Source organism: Schistocerca piceifrons, chromosome 2 (assembly GCF_021461385.2).
Source record: "Schistocerca piceifrons isolate TAMUIC-IGC-003096 chromosome 2, iqSchPice1.1, whole genome shotgun sequence".
NCBI lineage: Eukaryota > Metazoa > Arthropoda > Insecta > Orthoptera > Acrididae > Schistocerca > Schistocerca piceifrons.
This window is the reverse complement of record NC_060139.1, coordinates 331,683,686-331,707,826: the sequence shown is the minus strand read 5'-3', so window position 1 is coordinate 331,707,826 and position 24,141 is coordinate 331,683,686. Positions and strand designations below refer to the sequence as shown.

Sequence of the window (24,141 nt, the reverse complement as noted above, 5' to 3'; positions counted from 1 at the left end):
ATGTGACGCTACTTATTTCTTTATCAAGAGCAACTCCTTAAGGGGTCCTCACTTGCACAGTATTTATTGCACAATACTGCCTGAGAGTAGTATTGACGGTTTGCACAATCTATTGAAGGACACTGTAGGAGCTTAAAAATATTGACACTCAGTACATCGTGCCATATATAGGACCATGTAGGGGAGCTATTGCACAATACATGGTAGTTCCTGTGGAGACGTTTTAATTTGTGGATGTGAACAACTGATCCAGCAACACCACATGAATATGAATACACTAGGAAAGACAGAATAGTTATTAGCTGTAGAAACATTCAGCAAAAGTTTATTATTATTTATTACAGAAATACATAACAGTACTAACACTACTTACCTGCCTATCTGCTACAATAATGTATCTTACTCTTTTCAGGTTTATAGATTTTCCAGCATCGAGGAAAGTGAAATCTGATGAGTACATGAATAGTAACTTGAAAAGTGAAACCTATGGTGTCCTGAAAGTCTATCAAGAAAGGTACCCACCAGCTACAAAGAACAATTTGTCAAGTGCTTCAAGCATTTCACACATTATAAAACAAGGTGCTACTCTATATTTTGCAAATTTGCCTCCTGTGTTTTCACAATGGCATTCAGTATTTGTGCACATTGTGATTGAAATTACAATAGACACAAGTTCCACATCATCAAGTGCTGATATGTTCACTTCAAAGGCAGAGTTCTAACAGATGTATCACAGGCACAAATATTGCACAATAATGTTTTGCCATTCTTGGCAATTTTCGCAATTTGCTGACACAATATAATTGGGGCGAGGGCCCCTTAATACAATACCTCTTGTCATTGTTACCTTTGATTAGACATTCTAACAATCACACGTACATGTAAGATGATGCATACACAAATCTATTCTTAGTCAAGAGACTTGCACAGCTTTTAAGAGAGTGTTGATATTTTTGCTCTCCATAATCTTCTTTTTAGAAATTAAGCACTCATCACATTGGCACACTTGTGCTTCATAGGCCCTCTTTCAGATGATAAATTCTCACTTTCTACTAAACCATTTCTTATTGATAATTCCCTCTAAATCAGTGTACAATTGGAGAAAATAGTTATTTTAGATATTGCTAGCAAACTGGCCTGGGTTTGCATGGGTAACATTAAGCATCCCCTGTCAGACAACTTGACTGGCATAGCATAATTTGCCTGCTAGTAATGAATAAAATTATTCCGAGAACAAGTGAATATCATCAGCACACGCCAAGAAAGTTGTCTGGAGGCGTGAATGTGTGTGTTCCATAAAGAACAGGCATCTGGAGTGACATCTCATGGCAGTGATGGGAGCACATCATGTTGTAAGTAGTATCTTTACAACCAATGTAAACGTTTGATGCAAATCATGGTTTGTGTGTGTGTGTGTGTGTGTGTGTGTGTGTGTGTGTACACACATTAGAGGCTGGTTGAAGTGGCGAAAAGAAAATAAAAACACAATGATGTAGATGTTTATGTCATATTACAGCACACTTCTTGTGAAGCTTAGAATGCACTGCGATGCATTGGTGAGACTCATTGCAACAATTCTTAGTCATGGACTCTTTACAGCAGACTTCTTTGCTGTGCTATGCAAAGAATCATGCCCACATCTAGGTTTTATTCAAGGAAAGCAAAGAGCTGAAAGTTGGGTCATTTCCTGCATCGTTGAAAACATTCTGCACATAAACAAAGCACACTTGCTGAAGTAGTTTTTCTGAAAACGTTTTACTTGAGTCACAACAAATAAAACACCACATATTTTGGATTCTCATATTTTTTCACTTAGCAGTTGTTCTAAGATGACTGCAGGAAACTACTGGTTTAAAATATTTGACTGTTTTAAACTGTAAGTCTCACTTCACGTGATGAGGTACATCTTTTCATTATTAGTCATATTTATTAGAATACCTCAAACTAGAGTAACTCCCTGGCCATTGTTATAGGAATTTGCAGTGAATTAAGAGCAATTGCTAGTGCAAGGGAAGGAAAAATTTGTAGTCTGGAACTGCTGTCATATTTCAAAATGTCTTCCTGAACCATCTGTAGATGTATTTTGAACTCATGCGTATTCATCTGCAGGAAATTTCTGTATCTCATTCAAGAATGTCGTGTCCATGTCCTTACAATCTTTAAATGGTCTAAATGTCTTTCTCGCCAGTAAACATTCATTTACCAGTCTTCTTTATAATTTGAAACTGTCCAAACAAATAACAGACTATCTTTTGCCCCAGCATGCAGAGAATCATGTTCGTATTGTAATATTTCTTTATATTCGATGAATTATTCAGATACAATTCTACCCTTGAATGACGTTTACTAATTTTCTATCTTCATACTCGCAGAATCCATGCGAAAAGTAGCTCATACAATAGCTATGCCATGAGCGCATAAGTATTCTTTGTAGTACTGTCTCTGGTGGTTGTTAGAAAAAAAGAAAGGGAGCTTCCGAGATTGTCTTCGTGCCGATTAGCCTGAGCTTGGTTTGGAAGAACTGTAATCTGAGATTTATCACAGAAGATATCTGATACGAACTGTACGATTAAGAGGAAATATATATAGATTGCTCCTTCAAATAAAAGGTGTGTATTGGAAGTATGAGAATTAATGATATTTATCGATATATTGCGTAGTTGTTAATCAGAAGGGAACTTCCGAAAGACTGGATACGAACCTGCATTTAATAATCCAAGAGCTCCATTACTTCTTTGGAAGGTTAAACTTCATCAAAGCCAAATATCCGCTTGATATGAGGTTTCCCGACTGATTATACAACGCTCCCAAAATTACGAGGCATTTTATTTGTACAGATTAGCAGACTGCCGCAAAGCACGAGCCTGCAGAGAAGAAGAATCATCACCTGATTTCATTCTAACACGTAAAATTTCAGAATCATTTTGAGTGACTGAGCTATGACTGTGTTTCCCATCATGAATGATTGATTGCTCGAACGAATTGAGAGCTACAGAATTATGTAGAAAAGAAAAGATAGGGGGAAAAATTACAGTGGCGACCATGACAGGACTCTCTTGGATTGTTATATAATATATGTATTTTTTGTTTCATGAAAACCCACGAGAACGAGAGGTAACTAATCTGAAGAGAGATTCGGTGCCCATAGTAAAAGATTGCTGATACCAAGAAACGATTTCAACTATTGGACAACACCGAGACTACAGAACAAGGCCAGAGAAATCTAATTTTTTTATCCTGTAGTGAAAATAGTTTGAAATCAATTTAGAAAGAACTTTTTTCCAGATAGTAGTTAGATTGTAGAACTGTATATTGTGTGATTTTCGTATCTGAACATTGAACTTTATACCATCTGTGAAGTAATTTGAAAGTTAAGTGTGTCTACGACAGTAAATTTGAAACTGTATTTAGTGACTGGAACCTGATATTGACAGTTATTTAATGGTATTGACCAGAGCGGCATTTAAAATGTCATTGAATCAGCAATGAGACGTGCAACAGCCTTCAGCTGTTTGCACAGAAGCAGAGGCCATGGATAGCAATTCTGAGACTGTTGTGGCTAGCGGTAGCAATATAAATAATCCCGCTGGTTCAGAAAACATTCATACAACAGCTGATCAGAGGGTTGTTGACACATTAGTTGTTATTATGCAACAGTTGTCTCTATTAGCCGAAGGCCAAGCGGAGGTCAAACGAGACTTATCCGTTATACAAAATGAACTCCAAAATCAATTAGCTGAAAGTCAAACAGAATTACAAAATCAGTTAAGAGCAACCTTTACCGAATTAGATCAGAGATTAAATACCCAGACATAGGAAATAAAAGAACAGGCAGAAAGGACCGAACAGAATCTTATTGCTCAAATTGAGCAGGTCCGCCAACAATGCCAAGAAAACAATAGTAAATTAAAAGCGGAACTAACCGAATATGTATCCGTCAAAATTGACATGATACAAAAACAAGTAGAACTGTTTCCTCAAGTAATACAAGCTCAAGAGGACATACAGTGTTCCGTAGCTATGATACCAGAAATTACAGAATCCCAAGATAATCTAAAGAAGCAATTTGACGAAGTGAAGGAAAAACAGGAGACAGTGGAACATAGAATGAATGTACTTGTGGGAAAGTTTTCAGAAATGACATTAGAGCGGCAAAATTTTCCTTCGGAAACCATAGAAGAAACTGTGAAAGTAGCTTTACAGTCAATTTCAGAGAGTTCCGAGGAGAATTTTTTTAACAAAGGGTTAAAGGAAGTTCGAGAACAACTTGGCGAAGATTTCTCGCATTGGAAAGAAAATATCGAAAGATCACTAAATCTCTCGCAGGAGGATTTAGAAACACCGAGAAGTAGGAAACAAAACTCTCAATCTGTGCGTGGCATTCCGTCCACGTCAAGATCCGATGTAGACAGAACTGGAACGTCACAAGTTAGATTCGATATAATGGAGAGCCACAGGGAAAAGTACGAACAGGATGATTTTTGGAATCGTAGTACCGTTGAGGAGAAGATGATTAAACAGAGACAATTTCAAATCTTTAACCCTGACAAAAAGAATGTTCATCCTGTAGTCTTTATTCGAAGTTTCAGAGGTCTATTTCCACGATCTTGGACAGAATGGCAAAAGATTAGTTTTGTATCTGGATATATACAAGGATCAGGAGCACTGTGGGCATCCGAACAAACATCTTCTTGTAAATGTTACAAAGAATTTGAGCAGGCATTTCTAGCAAAATATTGGTCTGCTGGAATACAAGAAAGACTTAGGCAGGAAGTATTATATCCTGAGCCTTTCTCATTTTCTAGAGGATCTCTAAAGAGATATTTTGAAAAATACATTAATAAATCTTTGTATTGGGATGTACCGATTCCTTTGCCGGATATACTTAGAATACTCAAGTCCAGACTACCCACCAGTATAAGAAATCAGCTGTTATATATAAATGATAAGGATATAGACTCATTTATGACTACGCTTGATCATATTGATATAATTGAGGAGGACAATAAAAGGGCAAGAGAAATGTCGTATCAAAGAAGAGTAATAGAAGCGAATCCGAGCTGCAACTCGAATGTGAATGGCAGTAATGGTAGCAGTAACAATAATCATAACCAACTACACTCTGCGAGGAGACTTAGAAATGGACAAAATGTAAACAATAATTATTACCATAATGGAAACTTTAGTAATGGTGCAGCGAGGGGCTATTTTAGGAATAATAGGAATTTTAATCGATATAATCCAATGTATGGCAACACAGGACAGTTCTACCAACACCAGCAGAACAACAACAATAATTACACAAATCAAGCAAGACAATATAGACCGAATTCACCACGACAACCGATAATCACTGAAGTAGCTGAAGAGATAAATACCAATCGGACCAATAATCAGTCAAACTAAACATGACCGCATCATGCCCCGGAGGAGTGGTCAGGGGATCTGTTAGGGGCGAAACAGTAAAATTACAATTGTTAAGATATAATGATGGTGAGCTGTTGACTGAAGAGTTAACAAAGGATTTAATAACGTGTCATAACGACAGATCGAGTGTTCCGGTATCGGAAGTATTTGTTGAAATGGAGGACGTTCCAACGAATGTGATATTAGACACCGCCGCTTCCGCAATGTCATCTCAGGCGCTCTTTTTCGGAGAATTATTAGGAAGAAGAAGGTACCAATTTTGCCAGTACAGAACTGCAAAATCATCGGAGCTGTTGGAGCAAGCTCTCCCAGTATCAAAATACAAACACAATTAGAGGTGAAAATGGGAAATGTAGCAATAAAATGCACGTTCCTTGTAGTGGAGAAGTTATTAGTGGACTGTATTCTTGGTATTGGGAGTATGCAGGAGTACGATTGTCAGATTGATTTTGTGGAAGGAATAGTTAAATTTAGATTAAATGGAGAAGAGATAGCACTGGATTTAAATAGAAAGGAAACGGTGCATGAAAAATATTGTCGCGGTGCCATAATTCAATTAATTGACACTACAAACGGTCGTTGGAAGGGGCTTTCAAAGGATTTGATACAACAGGAGGACTTTAACCAAACAACAGTGATAAAAGCTAGTGAATCAAATCAGCTTACCGGAGAACAAAGGCAGCAGCTTCATTATTTGTTAGAGGCATATGAAGAGATTTTTGATGAGAAACCAGGAATTATTAAAGGGTATATTTGTCACCTACAAGTGAAGCCACATCAGACTTACTGTTACACGCACTATCCGATCCCCTGGCGCTTAAAACAATCTGTTCAAAGGGATATAAATAGAATGTTAGAATGGAACTTGATTGAGCCATCAACTAGTCCATATTGTTCTCTGCTCTTAGTCGTTCCAAAACCTGGAGGCAACGTGAGATTAGTTCTGGATGCGAGAGAGATTAATAAAATAATAGTACCTGTAATATGAAGACCAGAATTTAAAATTGGAGGAAAAGATTCGACTCGCACTTGTCAATTTAACTAAAAAGGCAATACAACGGAAATTGACATATGATAAACGGATTCACCGGATTCAGACGTTTCATCTTGGAGAAAAGGTTTTATTGAGGCGACACATCCATTCCAAGAAACTGATGAACAACATAAAGAAATGGAATCTTATTTATACCGGACCATATGTTATTGAAAATATACCAAATTCTGGATCATACTTGTTGGCATATCCCGAATCGAAAAGAATAAAGGGATTATTCCGGCATAATGATATTAAGAAATTTTTTGAAGGATCGTAGATCTGTGATACCAAATATGGAGAAGAATTTAGAGTGGAATTTGACTATGAGTCGAATGTGTATATAAATATCAAGAAGTTTATGTTGTCTAGAGGTTAAGAGACAGTGAGATTGCTCCTGTGATAGGTTAAGAGACAGTGAGATTACTCCTGTGATAGGTTAAGAGACAGTGAGATTGCTCCTGTGATAGGTTAAGAGACAGTGAGATTGCTCCTGTGATAGGTTAAGAGACAGTAAGATTGCTCCTGTGATAGGTTAAGAGACAGTGAGATTACTCCTGTGATAGGTTAAGAGACAGTGAGATTACTCCTGTGATAGTTTAGCACAAAATTTTTAAGATAGGTAGAAGAATTTGTTAATTACTAGTGTTTGTAAGTGTGGACTATGAGCAGAAGCCACAGTGATATACAATGAAAGTGCATCTCCATTTCCTCAAGACACGGCACTTATGTGAGAATTGCGTGTGAAACTTGAACAGTGTGGGATATGTAGGTAAATACGCTGTGTGTATGATGTGTGCTGTTCGCGCAAGAAAACAAATGAACTGTGAAATGAAGCAACAGTCGATAATGTCACTGTTGCAAACAATTGAAGAAACTCTCTGGTTGCGCGAGAGAAAATTATTATAATTTTTAGAATTTTCATTATGTCTTCTTTACCAGGAGACTTAATTTAAGAATTTTAACTAACATTTTAAGAATAGCGGTTTGTGTGTTTCATATTATGGACATAATTGTTGAAATATATTTCCATAAATGTTCATGAGAGGATGAAGAAGATTCTGCGAGTGGATGATTTGTTAAATGAACATACATCATCATTAATGATATTTATTTGCAAGTGGATCTATAAATCAATTAATTATAAGAATAATGAAAATTTTTCAAATTATTCCTTTTGTGGAGTCAGTGTCATATGCCTATGTTTAAAATTTTTCATCAGGTGTAAACTTAAATTTTATCCATAATTTCGTAATTGAAAGCAAACCTCAGACAGATTCAATGCTCTACTTCCACCTGCACTATAACAAAACGAAGATTTGATTAAAATTTTTTTTGAGAGGAATACATTCGATATGAGCTACAACAAAATTTAAATGCCCACGGTCTATACGGCAATGTTTTGGACAATCAGCAGTTGTAATGCAAAACAACTTTGGTATTAAAAAAAAAAATTCGCGATTGTCAGGACTGATGGATGTTCCAGTCTAGTACAGATGGAAGAATGTAGGGATCCACTCCGATTTTGAGTTCAACAATGAAATATGGACTTCGTTGCCTTAATCCACTCTCTTCCAGGGATTTATTCAGTCAGAACCTTTTCTTATTCCACTTTAAACCTGTTTCATGTTCACGTACCTGACCATCTGTTCCTGAGATCATCTTCCTGTTTCTACGGCACGTTACCAGCTTCTATCCTGTACCATAAGCCATCGCCTGTCCTCCGTGCCGCTCCACCAAACGCTGTACGTCGCCTACCCAGTGTCCGTATCCAGTGTTCCTGCTCCATCAACTTCACAACGAGATCGCCAGATACATCGTTGAAAGAAGAATTTTGAAAATTTTTTTTTTTTGAGCAATATTGTAAAATTTTTTTTGGCTATGAGGCACTTTTCCTTCGATCTAATCTATGGAGCTTCTACATACTTCAAAATTACTGGATTTAGGCTTTCCTATCTTCTTTAATACCTGAGCTGGGGTCTATTCTTCCGGGTTTTCCAGGGTTTCCCTGTGAAGGCCAGTTCCCAAATGGGTAGACCTTTTTCATAATTACACCAATCTACATCTTCCCTGGTTATGTACTTGGGATGCGGGTATACCCCGGTACATGTAAAAGCTACAGCTTAGGTATTCTGGTAACTTATTGTCTTAACATGTTACCCATACTCTCTACAGTAAAATTCTACTAATTCAAAATATTCCTCTTTTGAATAAACAACCCAACAAATTTTTTATGTTAGCTCGCAAAGTGTATTATCATTAACTTTGCTCGCTGCGAGGGGCAATTGTAATATCTCTTTATATTCGATGAATTATTCAGATACAATTCTACCCTTGAATGACGTTTACTAATTTTCTATCTTCATACTCGCAGAATCCATGCGAAAAGTAGCTCATACAATAGCTATGCCATGAGCGCATAAGTATTCTTTGTAGTACTGTCTCTGGTGGTTGTTAGAAAAAAAGAAAGGGAACTTCCGAGATTGTCTTCGTGCCGATTAGCCTGAGCTTGGTTTGGAAGAACTGTAATCTGAGATTTATCACAGAAGATATCTGATACGAACTGTACGATTAAGAGGAAATATATATAGATTGCTCCTTCAAATAAAAGGTGTGTATTGGAAGTATGAGAATTAATGATGTTTATCGATATATTGCGTAGTTGTTAATCAGAAGGGAACTTCCGAAAGACTGGATATGAACCTGCATTTAATAATCCAAGAGCTCCATTACTTCTTCGGAAGGTTAAACTTCATCAAAGCCAAATATCCGCTTGATATGAGGTTTCCCGACTGATTATACAATGCTCCCAAAATTACGAGGCATTTTATTTGTACAGATTAGCAGACTGCCGCAAAGCACGAGCCTGCAGAGAAGAAGAATCATCACCTGATTTCATTCTAACACATAAAATTTCAGAATCATTTTGAGTGACTGAGCTGTGACTGTGTTTCCCATCATGAATGATTGATTGCTCGAACGAATTGAGAGCTACAGAATTACGTAGAAAAGAAAAGATAGGAGGAAAAATTACAGTATCTTTGTTTGACTTGAGGAAAGCAGAAAGGTGAAAGTTTAGTCATATGCTGTGCTGCTTTAAAATTTACTTTATATACACAAAGCAAAGTTGCATCCAATGCTATGTTTTACTTTATGTAGAAAATATTGAAAACCACAGGTTTTGGATTCGCATTTCATTCCGAAATCACTGCAAGCAATTGGGTGTCACTTGGGAATCTGGCATGTTCCTAAACAGTTTCCCAAATGTAAAATGGGATGTTGCAGTGTAACATGGAATCTACCATGTTTCATTTCTGCTGAATCTCCACATCATTACGAGGTGACTGCTAGGTTAAAAATGCAGAGTGAAAAAAAGGGACCCAGCTGGGATTCAATTCCACAACATTTCGGTTTCCAGCCAGACACATGACTGCTACACCACCACACCAGATGCAAGCTGGGTCAAACTTTCCACTCTCTCAAGTAACTTTTCCTCTTTTGAGTTATAGCAGCTTCTCACTAGGTGGCAATGGTGTCATTTTCACAACTTTAATTCATCATAACTCAGACAATTTCTAACAAATGTTTACAAATGATACACAAAACCCTTCAATGCAATTTGGTGTATCTATTAGTCAAAACTGGATCAAAATCCCTATAACAATTCCTGAGATTAGGCAGCACACACAGATGGATGTGAGGATGTGGCTTCAATTTATAAATACAGAGATCATAACGTAAATCAAATGATGTTTTTTTTCATATCATGATAATGACTGAATTTTCTATTACCAATGCATAGCACGCAAACGTTTCAAAAATGAGATTGACAGGAAGTGGAAAATGGCAAAGCAGGGATGGCTAGAGGGCAAAAGTAAGGATGTGGAGGCATACATCACTAGGCGTAAGACAGATATTGCCTATAGTAAAACTAAAGAGACCTTTGGAGAGAAGAGAACCACTTGTATGAATGTCAAGAGCTCAGATGGAAAACCAGTTATAAGCAAAGAAGGGAAAGCGGAAAGGTGGAAGGAGTATATAGAGGGTCTATACAAGGGCGATGTACCGCAAGGCAATATTATGGAAATGGAAGAGGACGTAGATGAAATGGGAGATATGATACTGCATGAAGAATTTGACAGAGCACTGAAAGACCCAAGTTGAAACAAGGCCCTGGGAGTAGACAACATTCCATTAGAACTACTGATAGCCTTAGGAGAGCCAGCCCTGACAAAACTACCATCTGATAAGTAAGATGTTTGAGACAGGCAAAATGCCATCAGACTTCAAGAAGAATATAGTAATTCCAATCCCAAAGAAAGCTGGCGTTGACAGGCATGAAAATTACTGGACTATCAGTTTAATAAGTCATGGCTGCAAAATACTAACAGGAATTCTTTACAGATGAATGGAAAACTGGTGGAAGTCAACCTCGGGGAGGATCAGTTTGGATTCCGTAGAAATGTTGGAACACGTGAGGCAATACTGACCCTTTGACTTATCTTAGAAGATAGATTAAGGAAAGGCAAACTTACGATTCAAGCATTTATAGACTTAGAGAAAGCTTTTGACAACATTGACTGGAATATTCTCTTTCAAATTTTGAAGGTGGCAGGGGTCCAATACAGGGAACGAAAGACTATTTACAATTTGCACAAAAACCAGATGGCAGTTATAAGAGTCAGGGGGCATGAAAGGGAAGCAGTGGTTGGAAAGGGAGTGAGACAGGGTTGTAGACTATCCCTAATGTTATTCAATCTGTTTATCAAGCAAGCAGTAAAGGAAACAAAAGAAAAATTTGAAGTAGGAAGAAGAAATTAAAACTTTGGGTTTGCCAATGATATTGTAATTCTGGCAGATCTTGAAAGAAGGATATAAGATGAACATCAACAAAAGCGAAACAAAGATAATGGAATGTAGTTGAATTACATCAGGTGATACTGAGGGAATTATATTAAGAAATGAGACAATAAAGTAGTAGATCAGTTTTGTTATTTGGGGAGAAAATAGCTGATGATGGTCAAAGTGCAGAGGATATAAAATGTAGACTGGCAGTGGCAAGGAAAGCGTTTCTGAAGAAGAGAAATTTGTTAACATCGAGTATAAACTTAAGTGTCAGGAAGTCATTTCTGAAAATATTTGTATGGAGTGTAGCCATGTATGGAAGTGAAACATCGACGATAAACAGTTTAGACAAGAAGAAAATAGAGGCTTTTGAAATGTGGTGCTACAGAAGAATGCTTAAGATTAGATGGATAGATCAAATAACTAATGATGAGGTACTGAATAGAATTGGGGAGAAGAGGAACTTGTGGCACAACTTGACTAGAAGAAGGGATTGGTTGGTAGGACATGTTCTGAGGCATCAAGGGATCACCAATTTAGTACTGGAGGGCAGCGTGAGGGTAAAAATCATAGAGGGAGACGAAAATATGAATACACTAACAAGGGAACCTACCCATCGCACCCCCCTCAGATTTAGTTTTAAGTTGGCACAGTGGATAGGCCTTGAAAAACTGAACACAGATCAATCGAGAAAACAGGAAGAAGTTGTGTGGAACTATGAAAAAAATAAGCAAAATATACAAACTGAGTAGTCCATGCGCAAGACATACAGCATCAAGGCACGTATGAGCTGAGGAGCACTGTGGTCCCGTGGTTAGCGTGAGCAGCTGTGGAACGAAAGGTCCTCGGTTCAAGTCTTCCCTCGAGTGAAAAGTTTAAATTTTTATTTTCAGTTTATGTGACAAACTCCTATGTTTTCATCTTGTTTTTTGGGGATTGATTATCACATCCACAAGAAAACCTAAATCGGGCAAGGTAGAAGAATCTTTTTACCCATTCGCCAAGTGTACAAGTTAGGTGGGTCGAGAACATATTCCTGTCATGTGACGCACATGCCGTCACCAGTGTCATATAGAATATATCAGACGTGTTTTCCTGTGGAGGAATCGGTTGACCTATGACCTTGCAATCAAATGTTTTCGGCTCCCATTGGAGAGGCACGTCCTCTACTAATCGCACGGTTTTGCGGTGCGGTCGCAAAACACATACACTAAACTTATTACAGTGAACAGAGACGTCAATGAACAAACGGACAGATCATAACTTTGCAAAAATAAATATAGTAAACTTTTCACTCGAGAGAAGACTTGAACCAAGGACCTCTTGCTCCACAACTGCTCACGCTAACCACGGGACCACGGCGCTCCTAAGCTCACATTCTCCTTGATGTTGCTTACCTTGCACATGGACTACTCAGTTTGTATATTTTGCTTATTTTTTTCATAGTTCCACACAATTTCTTCCTGTTTTCTCGATTGATCTGTGTTCAGTTTTTCAAGGCCTATCCACTGTGACAACTTAAAACTAAATCTGGGGGAGGGGGGGGGGGGTGATGGGGAGGTTCCCTTGTAAGCAGATTCAGACAGATGTAGGCTGCAGTACATACTGTGAGATTAAGAAGCTTGCACATGATAGGATAGCATAGAGAGCTGCATCAAACCAGTCTCTGGACTGAAGACAACAACAACAACAAGACAACAACAAGACAACAACAACAGCAACAACAACAACAACAACAACCACAGCACGTCTCAATAAAACTTTGTGGTCTTTAATGCTTATGATTTCATCTCACTAAAGATCAATAGACATATCTCAAACACTACTCAAGAGGACGTCGTTATCAGGAAAAAGAAAACTGGTATTCTACGGATCAAGCAGGTACGTTAGAAAATTTAAAAAGGGAAATGGATAGGTTAAAGTTAGATATAGAGGGAATTAGTGAAGTTCGGTGGAAGAAGGAACAAGACTTTTGGTCAGGTGAATACAGGGTTATAAATACAAAATCAAATAGGGGTAATGCAGGAGTAGGTTTAATAATGAATAAAAAAATAGGAGTGTGGATAAGCTACTACAAACAGCATAGTAAGGAAGCCGTCTGGTAGAATTTTGCACACAGCATAACTTAATCATAGCTAACACTTGGTTCAAGAATCATAAAAGAAGGTTGTATACATGGAAGAATCCCGGAGATACTAAAAGGTATCAGATAGATTATATAATGGTAAGACAGAGATTTAGGAACCAGGTTTTAAATTGTAAGACATTTCCAGGGGCAGATGTGGACTCTGACCACAATCTATTGGTTATGAACTGTAGATTAAAACTGAAGAAACTGCAAAAAGGTGTGGAGTTAAGGAGATGGGACCTGGATAAACTGACTAAACCAGAGATTGTACAGGGTCTCAGGGAGAGCATAAGGGAACAATTGACAGCAATGGGTGAAAGAAGTACAGTAGAAGGAGAATGGGTAGCTGTGAGGGGTGAAGTAGTGAAGGCAGCAGAGGATCAAGTAGGTAAAAAGACAAGGGCTAGTAGAACTCCTTGGGTAACAGAAGAAATATTGAATTTAATTGATGTAAGGAGAAAATATAAAATGCAGTAAATGAAGCAGGCAAAAAGGAATACAAACGTCTCAAAAATGAGATCGACAGGAAGTGCAAAATGGCTAAGCAGGGATGGCTAGAGGACAAATGTAAGGATGTAGAGGCCTATCTCACTAGGGGTAAGATAGATACCGCCTACAGGAAAACTAAAGAGACCTTTGGAGAAAGGACAACAACTTGTATGAATATCAAGAACTCAGATGGAAATCCAGTTCTAACCAAAGAAGAGAAAGCAGAAAGGTGGAAGGAGTATATAGAGGGTCTATACGAGGGTGATGTACTTGAGGACAATATTATGGAAATGGAAGAGAATGTAGATGAAGATGAAATGGGAGATATGATACTGCGTGAAGAGTTTGACAGAGCACTGAAAGACCTAAGTCGAAACCAGGCCCTGGGAGTAGACAACATTCCATTAGAACTACTGACGGCCTTGGGAGAGCCAGTCCTGACCAAACTCTACCATCTGGTGAGCAAGATGTATGAAACAGGCGAAATACCCTCAGACTTCAAGAAGAATATAATAATTCCAATCCCAAAGAAAGCAGGTGTTGACAGATGTGAAAATTACCGAACTATCAGTTCAATAAGTCACAGCTGCAAAATACTAACGCGAATTCTTTACAGACGAATGGAAAAGCTAGTAGAAGCCTGCCTCGGAGAAGATCAGTTTGGATTTCGTAGAAATAATGGAGCACGTGAGGCAATACTGACCTTACGACTTATCTTAGAAGAAAGGTTAAGGAAAGGCAAACCTACGTTTCTAGCATTTGTAGACTTAGAGAAAGCTTTTGACAATGTTGACTGGAATACTCTCTTTCAAATTCTAAAGGTGGCAAGGGTAAAATACAAGGAGCAAAAGGCTATTTACAATTTGTACAGAAACCAGATGGCAGTTATAAGAGTGGAGGGGCATGAAAGGGAAGCAGTGGTTGGGAAGGGAGTGAGACAGGGTTGTAGCCTTTCCCCAATGTTATTCAATCTTTATATTGAGCAAGCAGTAAAGGAAACAAAAGAAAAATTCAGAGTAGGTATTAAAATCCATGGAGAAGAAATAAAAACTTTTGAGGTTCGCCGATGACATTGTAATTCTGTCAGAGACAGCTAAGGACTTGGAAGAGCAGCTGAACGGAATGGACAGTGTCTTGAAAGGAGGATATAAGATGAAAATCAACAAAAGCAAAACGAGGATAGTGGAACGTAGCCGAATTAAGTCGGGTGATGCTGAGGGAATTAGATTAGGAAATGAGACACTTAAAGTAGTAAAGGAGTTTTGCTATTTGGGGAGCAAAATAACTGATGATGGTCGAAGTGGAGAAGATATAAAATGTAGACTGGCAATGGCAAGGGAAGTGTTTCTGAAGAAGAGAAATTTGTTAATATCGAGTATAGATTTAAGTGTCAGGAAGCTGTTTCTGAAAGTATTCGTATGGAGTGTAGCCATGTATGGAAGTGAAACATGGACGATAAATAGTTTGTACAGGAAGAGAATAGAAGCTTTCGAAATGGGGTGCTACAGAAGAATGCTGAAGATTAGATGGGTAGATCACATAACTAATGAGGAGGTATTGAATAGAATTGGGGAGAAGAGGAGTTTGTGGCACAACTTGACTAGAAGAAGGGTCCGGTTGGTAGGACATGTTCTGAGGCATCAAGGGATCACAAATTTAGCATTGGAGGGCAGCGTGGAGGGTAAAAATCGTAGAGGGAGACCAAGAGATGAATACACTAAGCAGATTCAGATGGATGTAGGTTGCAGTAGGTACTGGGAGATGAAGAAACTTGCACAGGATAGGGTAGCATGGAGAGCTGCATCAAACCAGTCGCAGGACTGAAGACCACAACAACAACAACATCTGAACACATAACTGTATTACTGCTGCAGTGATGGTAGTAATGTATATAAGGAACATAAAAGTTGTAAGTTTCTTACCTTCTCTAACATTCATCTCACTTTGACCAACATACATATTGAGCAGTTCAGGTCCTTTCACGGAAAGGAAGTTAAGGCTGCATTCAGTGGCAATAGCTTTGGCAAGCAGGGTCTTGCCAGTTCCAGGTGGACCAAACAACAACAGTCCTGGCGACATAAAATAAAATGACAATGTTCGTATTTATTTCAAACTCTAACAGAATGCTTCTTTGACATTTCAGTGCTCTGAGTAAATCATTCTTAAATAGTTCACAGCCTTCATTGCTTACAGTCAACAATAAGGTTTGACAGTCTCCAGGTGCGACCTACTTGGGGAAAAAATTGCGTAACTAATGTCAACAACACAATCAGATGAAATAAACTAGAATATTTTGCTTGACCAAAAGGAAATGTATATGGACCACTGCGATTTTTCTTTATTTGATTTCCAGTTATTACGTCATCATTATATAACTATATATAAATATGATACCTATGTAAAATACTAGGATTTAAATTAGACAGCTAATATTATACAATATATTTGCACACAGCACTGTTTTTATGCTGTTGGTTATTAACTTTTCAGTAAGACAGCACTTCTGCATCCACAACACCTATCAGTAGCACACAATTTGTTGAACACAAACAGGATCTTTAATCATCTATAATAACTGTATTGGTTGTGATGACAAGTACTGAAGCCAGGAAACGTTTTTCATGTCACCATCCTATGATGAACCTTTCAATTTACCACACATGATTTTCACTGATGTCACAAAAACTCATCAGCTAAAACTTATCTGAACTCTTTCACTTATCTCCCTTTCATGTTGTGAAGTTTTCATGTTCTGTTTAGCTAAACTGGATATTTTTTAGAGCTCACACAGGGAAAAAATTACCCATAGTGAAGAATTTATTTGCCACCTTTGCCCTTCATTCTCATTATCATTAGAGGTCTGTATTTAAGTCCTCACTTGGCCCCAGGATTTTGTCTCTCGCCTATTTCTTCTTTCACGTCTAGCAGTGGTTTGTTAATGCGAAAAATGCAAAGTCTCATTATCAGTTTGAGTACATGTTAAGTTGTAGTTCCCCTATAGTTAGCTGGGTAAACAAGTTCAAAAGTCAAGAGGAGGGCAATGCCATACCAACTTCAATATGATTATGCTTAATAAAATGCTGTTGGGTTCAAATCAAGTCACCCCACATGGTATTGTGGGACTGAATGCTAACTATTAATGCCATTTTCTAAGAAAGGAAAAAAAAGTGAATTAAGTTCATTTGCATTACAATTAACTATGTTTCCTACTTGAATTCAGAAAACCCATTTGAATGCTGAAATGCATTAAAAAAGATTCAGTAACTTAGCTTGAATCTGGATTTCTTGAGAATTTTGATAGTGTTACAGTTGTGTGCTTATAAGAAGGTAGGTGGTGGGGCGCTGCGCAATGACAAGGAGCAGTGTACCACATGATGATCCAGCCAATAGTGTCATTCTGCCGCATCTGCCTGTAGCATGCACTTCGGGATGTGTGTAGAATATTTAGCAATGATTTTATGTCAGTTGAAGTACGATTAGGCTACTTAGCCTCAATGGCTGACGTGTGGGACAGAGACAGATAGCACACTGGTGGTGATGTAAAGCATTCTCTGTATCTCTCTATGCAGAACGCATCATCACACATCATACAGTTGCCTTCTAATGTGCAGACCACTATAACAACTGAATAAAGGGAAACAAGCTTTGTTTTCTTGGCTTTATATTTTGTAGTTGGTATAAAATAACATAATTTAGAGTACTTCAGGGTGCCACACTCTTTCTTCCATATTAGTTTTTGTTTAGCAGTCTGATCAAGTCATTCAAAGTATAATTACAGAATCCCTGCACTAAGAGAAGGACTCTAAGAGAAGGACTCCAAGAGGAGGACTCCAAGAGAAGGACTCCAAGAGGAGGACTCCAAGAGAAGGACTCCAAGAGAAGGACTCCAACTGAGTTCCATATTGCCACTCTTTCATGGTTATTATACATATTTAGTGCAGCACAACATATATCATTGTACAATGTTAGATATCTCATTTACAGACTGCAAAACTAGTTAAAAGTTTATCTTTTACCTTTTGATCAGTAGACATTTCTAAGGATTGTGGCCAATATCAGAATTTGGTGAGCAAATTGCCTGCTGTCTAAAAATAGCTAGAATCCACTTTGATAACAGACAACTAGCTTCCTACAGTCACAAGTGATGGAACTGCAGACTTTTCTCCAATTGTTGTGAGCACAACTCCTAGCTTGTCACTTTCTCCTCACCCTGTGGTGTCCACAGAGCACAGGCAATCTGACACCAAATTGTTAGTTAAGGGTGGTGATGGCGAGAGATTAATGCATATAGCGAGGAACAGATGAATAAAAGAGGACAGAAAATGAATAGTACTGTCAAAACTATGTTATAGCACAGAATATAATGTGACTTGAAGAGTGAGACAAAGGTTCATCTTCCAGCACATTGCCCAGTATTGGAAGCACCAGTATAATGCCAGTGAAAGAGCCCTTCAAGAATACAGCACTTAGGACAAGAAATAAGATCAGTATGTATCTCTGTCTAGAGTTCTCCTCTGGTGTATAAAGGTGGCTATTCAGCCGCCTACTGAATGTATTGAGTCCTGCCAGGGTGAAATGGTTAGATGTGAAAGTAGTTTTGGGTGTATGCAACGGTGGAATGGTTAGATGTGGAAGTAGCTTTGGGTGTGACCCAAGGAAACATTATAAATCTTTACTGTTGGCAACATCCATAAATGATCTGGTGGATGATGCTGGGAACTCCAAAGGCTGTTTCCAGATTCTGCTGCTGCTGTACACAAAGAGATGGCTGCAGTGTATGGATGGTGCCTGATGACCCAGCACACACAGCACACAGCATTGGCCTGAAGGTTGCCGTCCCACCAGATGCCTCCAGCTGATGCAGCTCAATATTACTGCGAGATACCCTCCAGTAAAGAGGGTGCCAAAATCACCAGACACAGTCAGCACTGTCTCATATCTGTGAAGCCATGTGACAATTCTTCTCAGAGAATAGGAGAATCTCTTACATTACTTCCATGAAGAATCTTTTCTCGGTTGTTCATGTTTTCTTGTTTGCTTGCTAGTAAAAATAAACTTCTAGTGTTAAATGTTACCTGGGTACCTTCTTGTTTTCTGTGTGCACCATTCCATAACAGGATACCTTAGTTGGCAACGAGGATCAACTCTTCCAACACTCTTGGCCGCCTCAGGCCCCACAGGTCCCAGACCATCAGCATTGGCCCCCAGTCCCCAATCTCTTGGCCTGTCACTCACTCACATCCTGCACTGTCCCCACAGGCTCCTCCATCACATCACTCACTGCTGTGGCCCTACAGTTCCGATGTCACCAACTACAGCATCCACAGTTCCTGTTGCTCCTGCCATGGCGGCCCAGATGCCTCTCGATGTGGCTCCTCTGCCTGCCCATGCATCGCCTCCACCTATCGATGTGATACCTCCACCTGTTCTGGCGCCCACCAATGTGGCACCTCCATCCACTCTCGCACCTACCGACACAAAATCACCCATTCTGAATAAAGTAGTAACTCTGCCTGCTTCAGCGGCTCCCAGTGCTGCGCATCTACAGGCGTGGCACCTCTGCAAAGTACGGCGCCTTCATATGGCATGGCACGTCCACATGGCGTGGCATCTACACACAGCGTGGCACCTCCACACGGCGCGGCACCTCCACACGGCGCGGCACCTCCACATGGCATGGCACCTCCACATGGCGTGGCACCTCCAAATGGCGTGGCATTTCTACATGGTGCGGCACCTCCACACGGTGTGGCACCTCTACACGGTGCGTGCGGCACTTCTGCACAGCATGGTGCCTCTGAACCTCACAGCACCTCTACATGGCATGGCATCTCTATTGGGTGCAACGCCTGCACCTCTGCTTGACACACCACCTCAGCTGCTGCTGCTTTGTACCACTAACTCCAGCACTGCAGCTGGCCCAGTGGATGTAACTTTCCATCCAACCTGTTCCTGACCTTCCAAGCTCTTGACACCTGTCCATTCCGTGCTCTTCCTTGCTCTACTGACACCATGGCTCAGTTTTTTTCTGTTTCCACAACCCTGGACCTGTCTCTTAATGACAAGTCCTCTGTTGCTCTGCCTTTGGTAGGGCCCCGCCTAGCACCACCATCTACCGGTTGCCACCCTCAGTCGTCCTTCCTCGCGCCTCTCACTGGTGGCCTCATGGAATTCCCTGTGCCTTCTGTATGTCACTCGTGAAAGTTTTGCTTCCTGCCTGTTGCCAATGTTCCACCCATGTCCTTGGCTCTCCACTTCTGCCCTCAGATGTCTGCTTTCTCTCATGCACCAGGTTTTCCTTTTGTTTGGAGCAAAGTAGCAGGTTTAAAACAGAGGCGATGTCAATAACATGATGCTCTTAGATGCTGATTTCTTGACTTGCACTGTCAATGGAGAACCATTGGGCCCCCTACGTACATTGGGAACATTCTTTACAAAGGACTATTCACAGGAATCAGTTGTTCGCGAAGCAGCAGCTACAAATCAGAGTGTATGTGACACACTTTTGGGGGGTTTGTTTAAGTTAAACAACTCAGTAGAGAGTTATGTGCAGTGTAGCACATGGGAAACATCTGATCATCTGTATCTGTTACGAAGGCAAATATAGATCCGTGTAGGCTGGAAAAAAAAAGGTAAACCTAACTGTAGAGGGATGTTGGATGAGAATGGGCTGTCAGGACGCACCATACTAAAACTCGTCAGAGTTTCCCAACTGATTAATTATTTCCAGTTAAAGTGCCCCTGTTCCTCTCGGTCTGCATCACCGGGTCCCACAATGCTGAGGACACCACTTCGCTGTCTGTGAAACAGCTTGGTGCGGAATCACTGCCTCAGCGACCCTACTGTGTGTAGGCCTTGTATGGCCACAGAGTTGTGACGACATCAGGCAGTCTGCTCAGCAGTCTCAATCTGTGGCCCTCGCCTGGGGATGCCTCTGGCGTGTGTTGGGAGCCAACAAGACTGCCAGCAGTAGTGAGCCGTGGTGTGGCCCACCGCTGGCTGGCTGCAGACCCCGTGTTGGCCTCAAAGGGTCAAATTAGCGACCTACTGTGGACTGGAATGCTGGTGCTGCGTGTAGCCGGTGGTGTGACACGCCCCGCCAACCAGGTGAGCTGTCACACTTGAAAGCCTTGTTAGTGAATCGGCGCCTAGTTATACGCGGCTGTGCGCCTCTGTTTTTCTAACGCACCGCTCTGAGTCATGTAATCATAACACCTGGGTTGGGCCAGTGGGCCCCTTCTGCCTGTAGCTCACACCATACAAACCGCTGTGTTTACTCTTTTCAGCGTATCTACTGCCCTGTGGCGTCCATTCTACTTCGCAACCACTGGTATCATAACTTACTGTCAACAGGCCTGCGGCTGGCTGTAACTTGTGCACTCTGAAATACTGCACCTGAAGCTAACCTTTTCCCCAACTTAAACGGTGGTGCCGCTACATTATTTCCCCCCTTCAGAAAGATCCAGTCTCCGGGTCAACCTCTAACCACTCTTAAGCTTGTTTGGGTCGGCACATACTTATGATATCTTTACTACTACTGTCAGAAAACTTAGATGTGGTCTAGACCTCTTAAACACATGACATGAGACAAATCGTAAAAATTCCTTACTGGATGACCACTTCACTTAATGCTCGATCAACCCCTTACCTAACCGTCTTACGCCCTCAGTATCCAATCCACTGGGATTTAGACTACCGTCGGTTCCCTCTTGGAATTGGCTCTACACCTGATCAGAATAAAAACAACACCCAACAAAGTTAAGGCTGCGATGGCACTTGGTACTGAGGTGCTCAAAACAATCGACATGCTGCAGTAGCTGTTCGGCTGATATGCGCTCCTCTTGCTCTGAAATGAACTAGTTTACGGATCTCAACAGACCTGACTCCAGAGTTTGATTTAACAAGCTCAGATTCTGCCTTGGCAGTACAGCTGTGGCTGTGTACCATTCAATTGATTGACTCCTGAAGTTGACGCTGGTAGATGGAAGGTTGGTGCTATTATGTTACACGCAGTTCCATTGATTAAAATTCCACTCCCCTCAAGCTCTATACGTTTTGCTTTGGCAAATACTCCCTGATCAAAACAACTTGCCACTACTATTAATTTTTCGTAGGTGGAGAAGATCCAGTGCATCCCGACCCGTTGCAAGCTCAATTTTGGCTACATGATGTGCCTTGGACAGTCTATTTCTTCCCTCCTGGCTAAGAATAACTGCACCGTGCATGTGTCCACATTGGTGCTTATCACCCTGGCTGGACATACCGTTACCTTCCCTCTATGGCAGCACCGTAATACCTTCCTTGTCATCTCGGCGTACCGGCTGTTAACTGCCGAGATCAGTAATACCTCCTCAGTTTTTTACTTCTACCAACTTGCTCAATGCTCCCCTTTTTAGTGACCTGAGAACAGAGATCACCATCACCACTCCTCCCTCTTCAAAAAGACTGCTGTCCCTAGCAGGCTCACAATACTCGAAAATACATACAACATATGAAACTACAATGCCTAATTAATCAACAAAAAATCCAATGATACCTAACAAGAAAACAAAAACTACAAATACGCTACTACTTTCTGGATCACAAAGCATACGGTACATCATTCTGTACTCTATCTTTCTGGTTTTCTCTGCGCTGAACACCTCTCTTCACTCTCTCTTTCTTCCTCTCCCCTTCCTGTGACATACCTGGAATCACATCCAGACAACCCTTAAATGGCCACAACTGTCCTATGTGTACTATCATTGTTCTAGTTGGCAGCTGAAGCTTAAAATTAACAGGGGGTATGGTTTCAACTGCTTGGTATGTGTTATAACCTTTAATCACCAATAATTGTGTGGATATTCAAACACACTCACTTAGAAACAATAGCTCGTCACATGATAACAACTCAGTATCTCTTATTCGACTGCCGTGCCGTGACATGCAGCCGGCGCCGTTCGTAGCTAGGTGGCGCTCCCGCGCTCAGCCGAGTTGCGGAGCGCCTCTATCGCCGTTTGCGCGTACTGTCGTGGCGGCACTGTTAAATGTCGTGGCACTGTCACAACACTTTTCCCCCTTGAAAAAAAAAAAAACACCCACTTCCTTGGAGACACGGACAGCGCGGAGACATCCATGGTCTCTTGTGAGGTCCCGAGAAGATCCCGCGGAGAGACACGAGAGTATGGTCGAAAATGTCCAGGATGGAAGCTCATGCATGGAACGTGCCTCCTGGATGAAATGATGGGTGAAAACTCCGGAGCAACATCCATAGGTGTCGTGGACCTGGGGGTGTGCTCCAGCGAGATGGGTCCCGGAGAAGGCAGCGTCGCGACTGGGGCCGGTTCCGGCGTACTCGGAAGCGTTAGCGATGTCGGCTGCATCAACACGTACGGTAGATCGGCAGCAGCGACAGGACTGGCTTCTCGGGCTGGTGGAGGCGAAGGAAGGGGTGGTGGCCCTGGTGTGGCCACCACTCGTGGGCGCATCTGGTCGTAATGGCGAACAACCATGCCGTCGTCCGCACATATTTCACAAAGCCGGCGGCCGCGAAGAGCCTTGACCACCCCTGGAATCCATTTAGGGCGAGATCCATACCCTCGTGCCCACACGTCGGCGCCCACTGAGTATTTTCCCGCACTAGGGGACGCAGCACAAGGCATGACAGGGTGAAGCAGGTGCAGTAGAGTGTGCGGTTGGCGGCCATGCAAGAGTTCAGCAGGGCTGTGATCACCCAGAGGCGTGAAGCGATAAGAACTCAGAAATTGCAGCAGAGCGTCATCTGTGGTAAAATCACTAAGGAATTTTTTCATCTGGCTTTTCAAAGTGCGGACAAGGCACTCGACCTCCCCATTCGATTGCGGATGGAAGGGCGGTGCTGTAACATGATGAATCCCTTGTCCAGTACAAAAATCACAGGAGGCCTGCGAAGACAACTGAGGGCCACTGTCCATGACGATCGTGGATGGAAGACCTTCTAGCGCAAAGATTTTGGACAAAGCCAGTGTCATCGCCGCAGTGGTGGGCGACGGACATCGAACAACAAACGGAAACTTCGAGAAGGCGTCAATCAACAGTAGCCAATAAGTACCGAGGAAGGGGCCGGCAAAGTCAGCGTGCACCCGTTCCCATGGCTGCGCCGGATCAGGCCACAGAGAGGGCACTGTACGAGGTGCAGCCAGTTGTTGAGCACACTGACCACACGCAGCAACCATGTGGGCGATGTCCAAATCAATACCGG

The 24,141-nt window shown here is 41.0% G+C and overlaps 1 protein-coding gene across 2 annotated transcripts in view; it reads right to left on the bottom strand.

The window, feature by feature from the left end:
• The window catches only part of LOC124776223 (peroxisome assembly factor 2), a 158,142-nt gene that overhangs the window by 68,473 nt on the left and 65,528 nt on the right, over window positions 1-24,141 (bottom strand). Inside the window, exon 6 of one of the 2 annotated variants that reach the window (XM_047251079.1) lies at window positions 15,845-15,991. The exons of the other annotated variant lie outside the window; for it this stretch is intronic. Coding sequence (XP_047107035.1) covers window positions 15,845-15,991 — 147 coding nt within the window. The remainder of the gene's footprint in view (window positions 1-15,844; window positions 15,992-24,141) is intronic. 2 annotated transcript variants of the gene reach the window in all.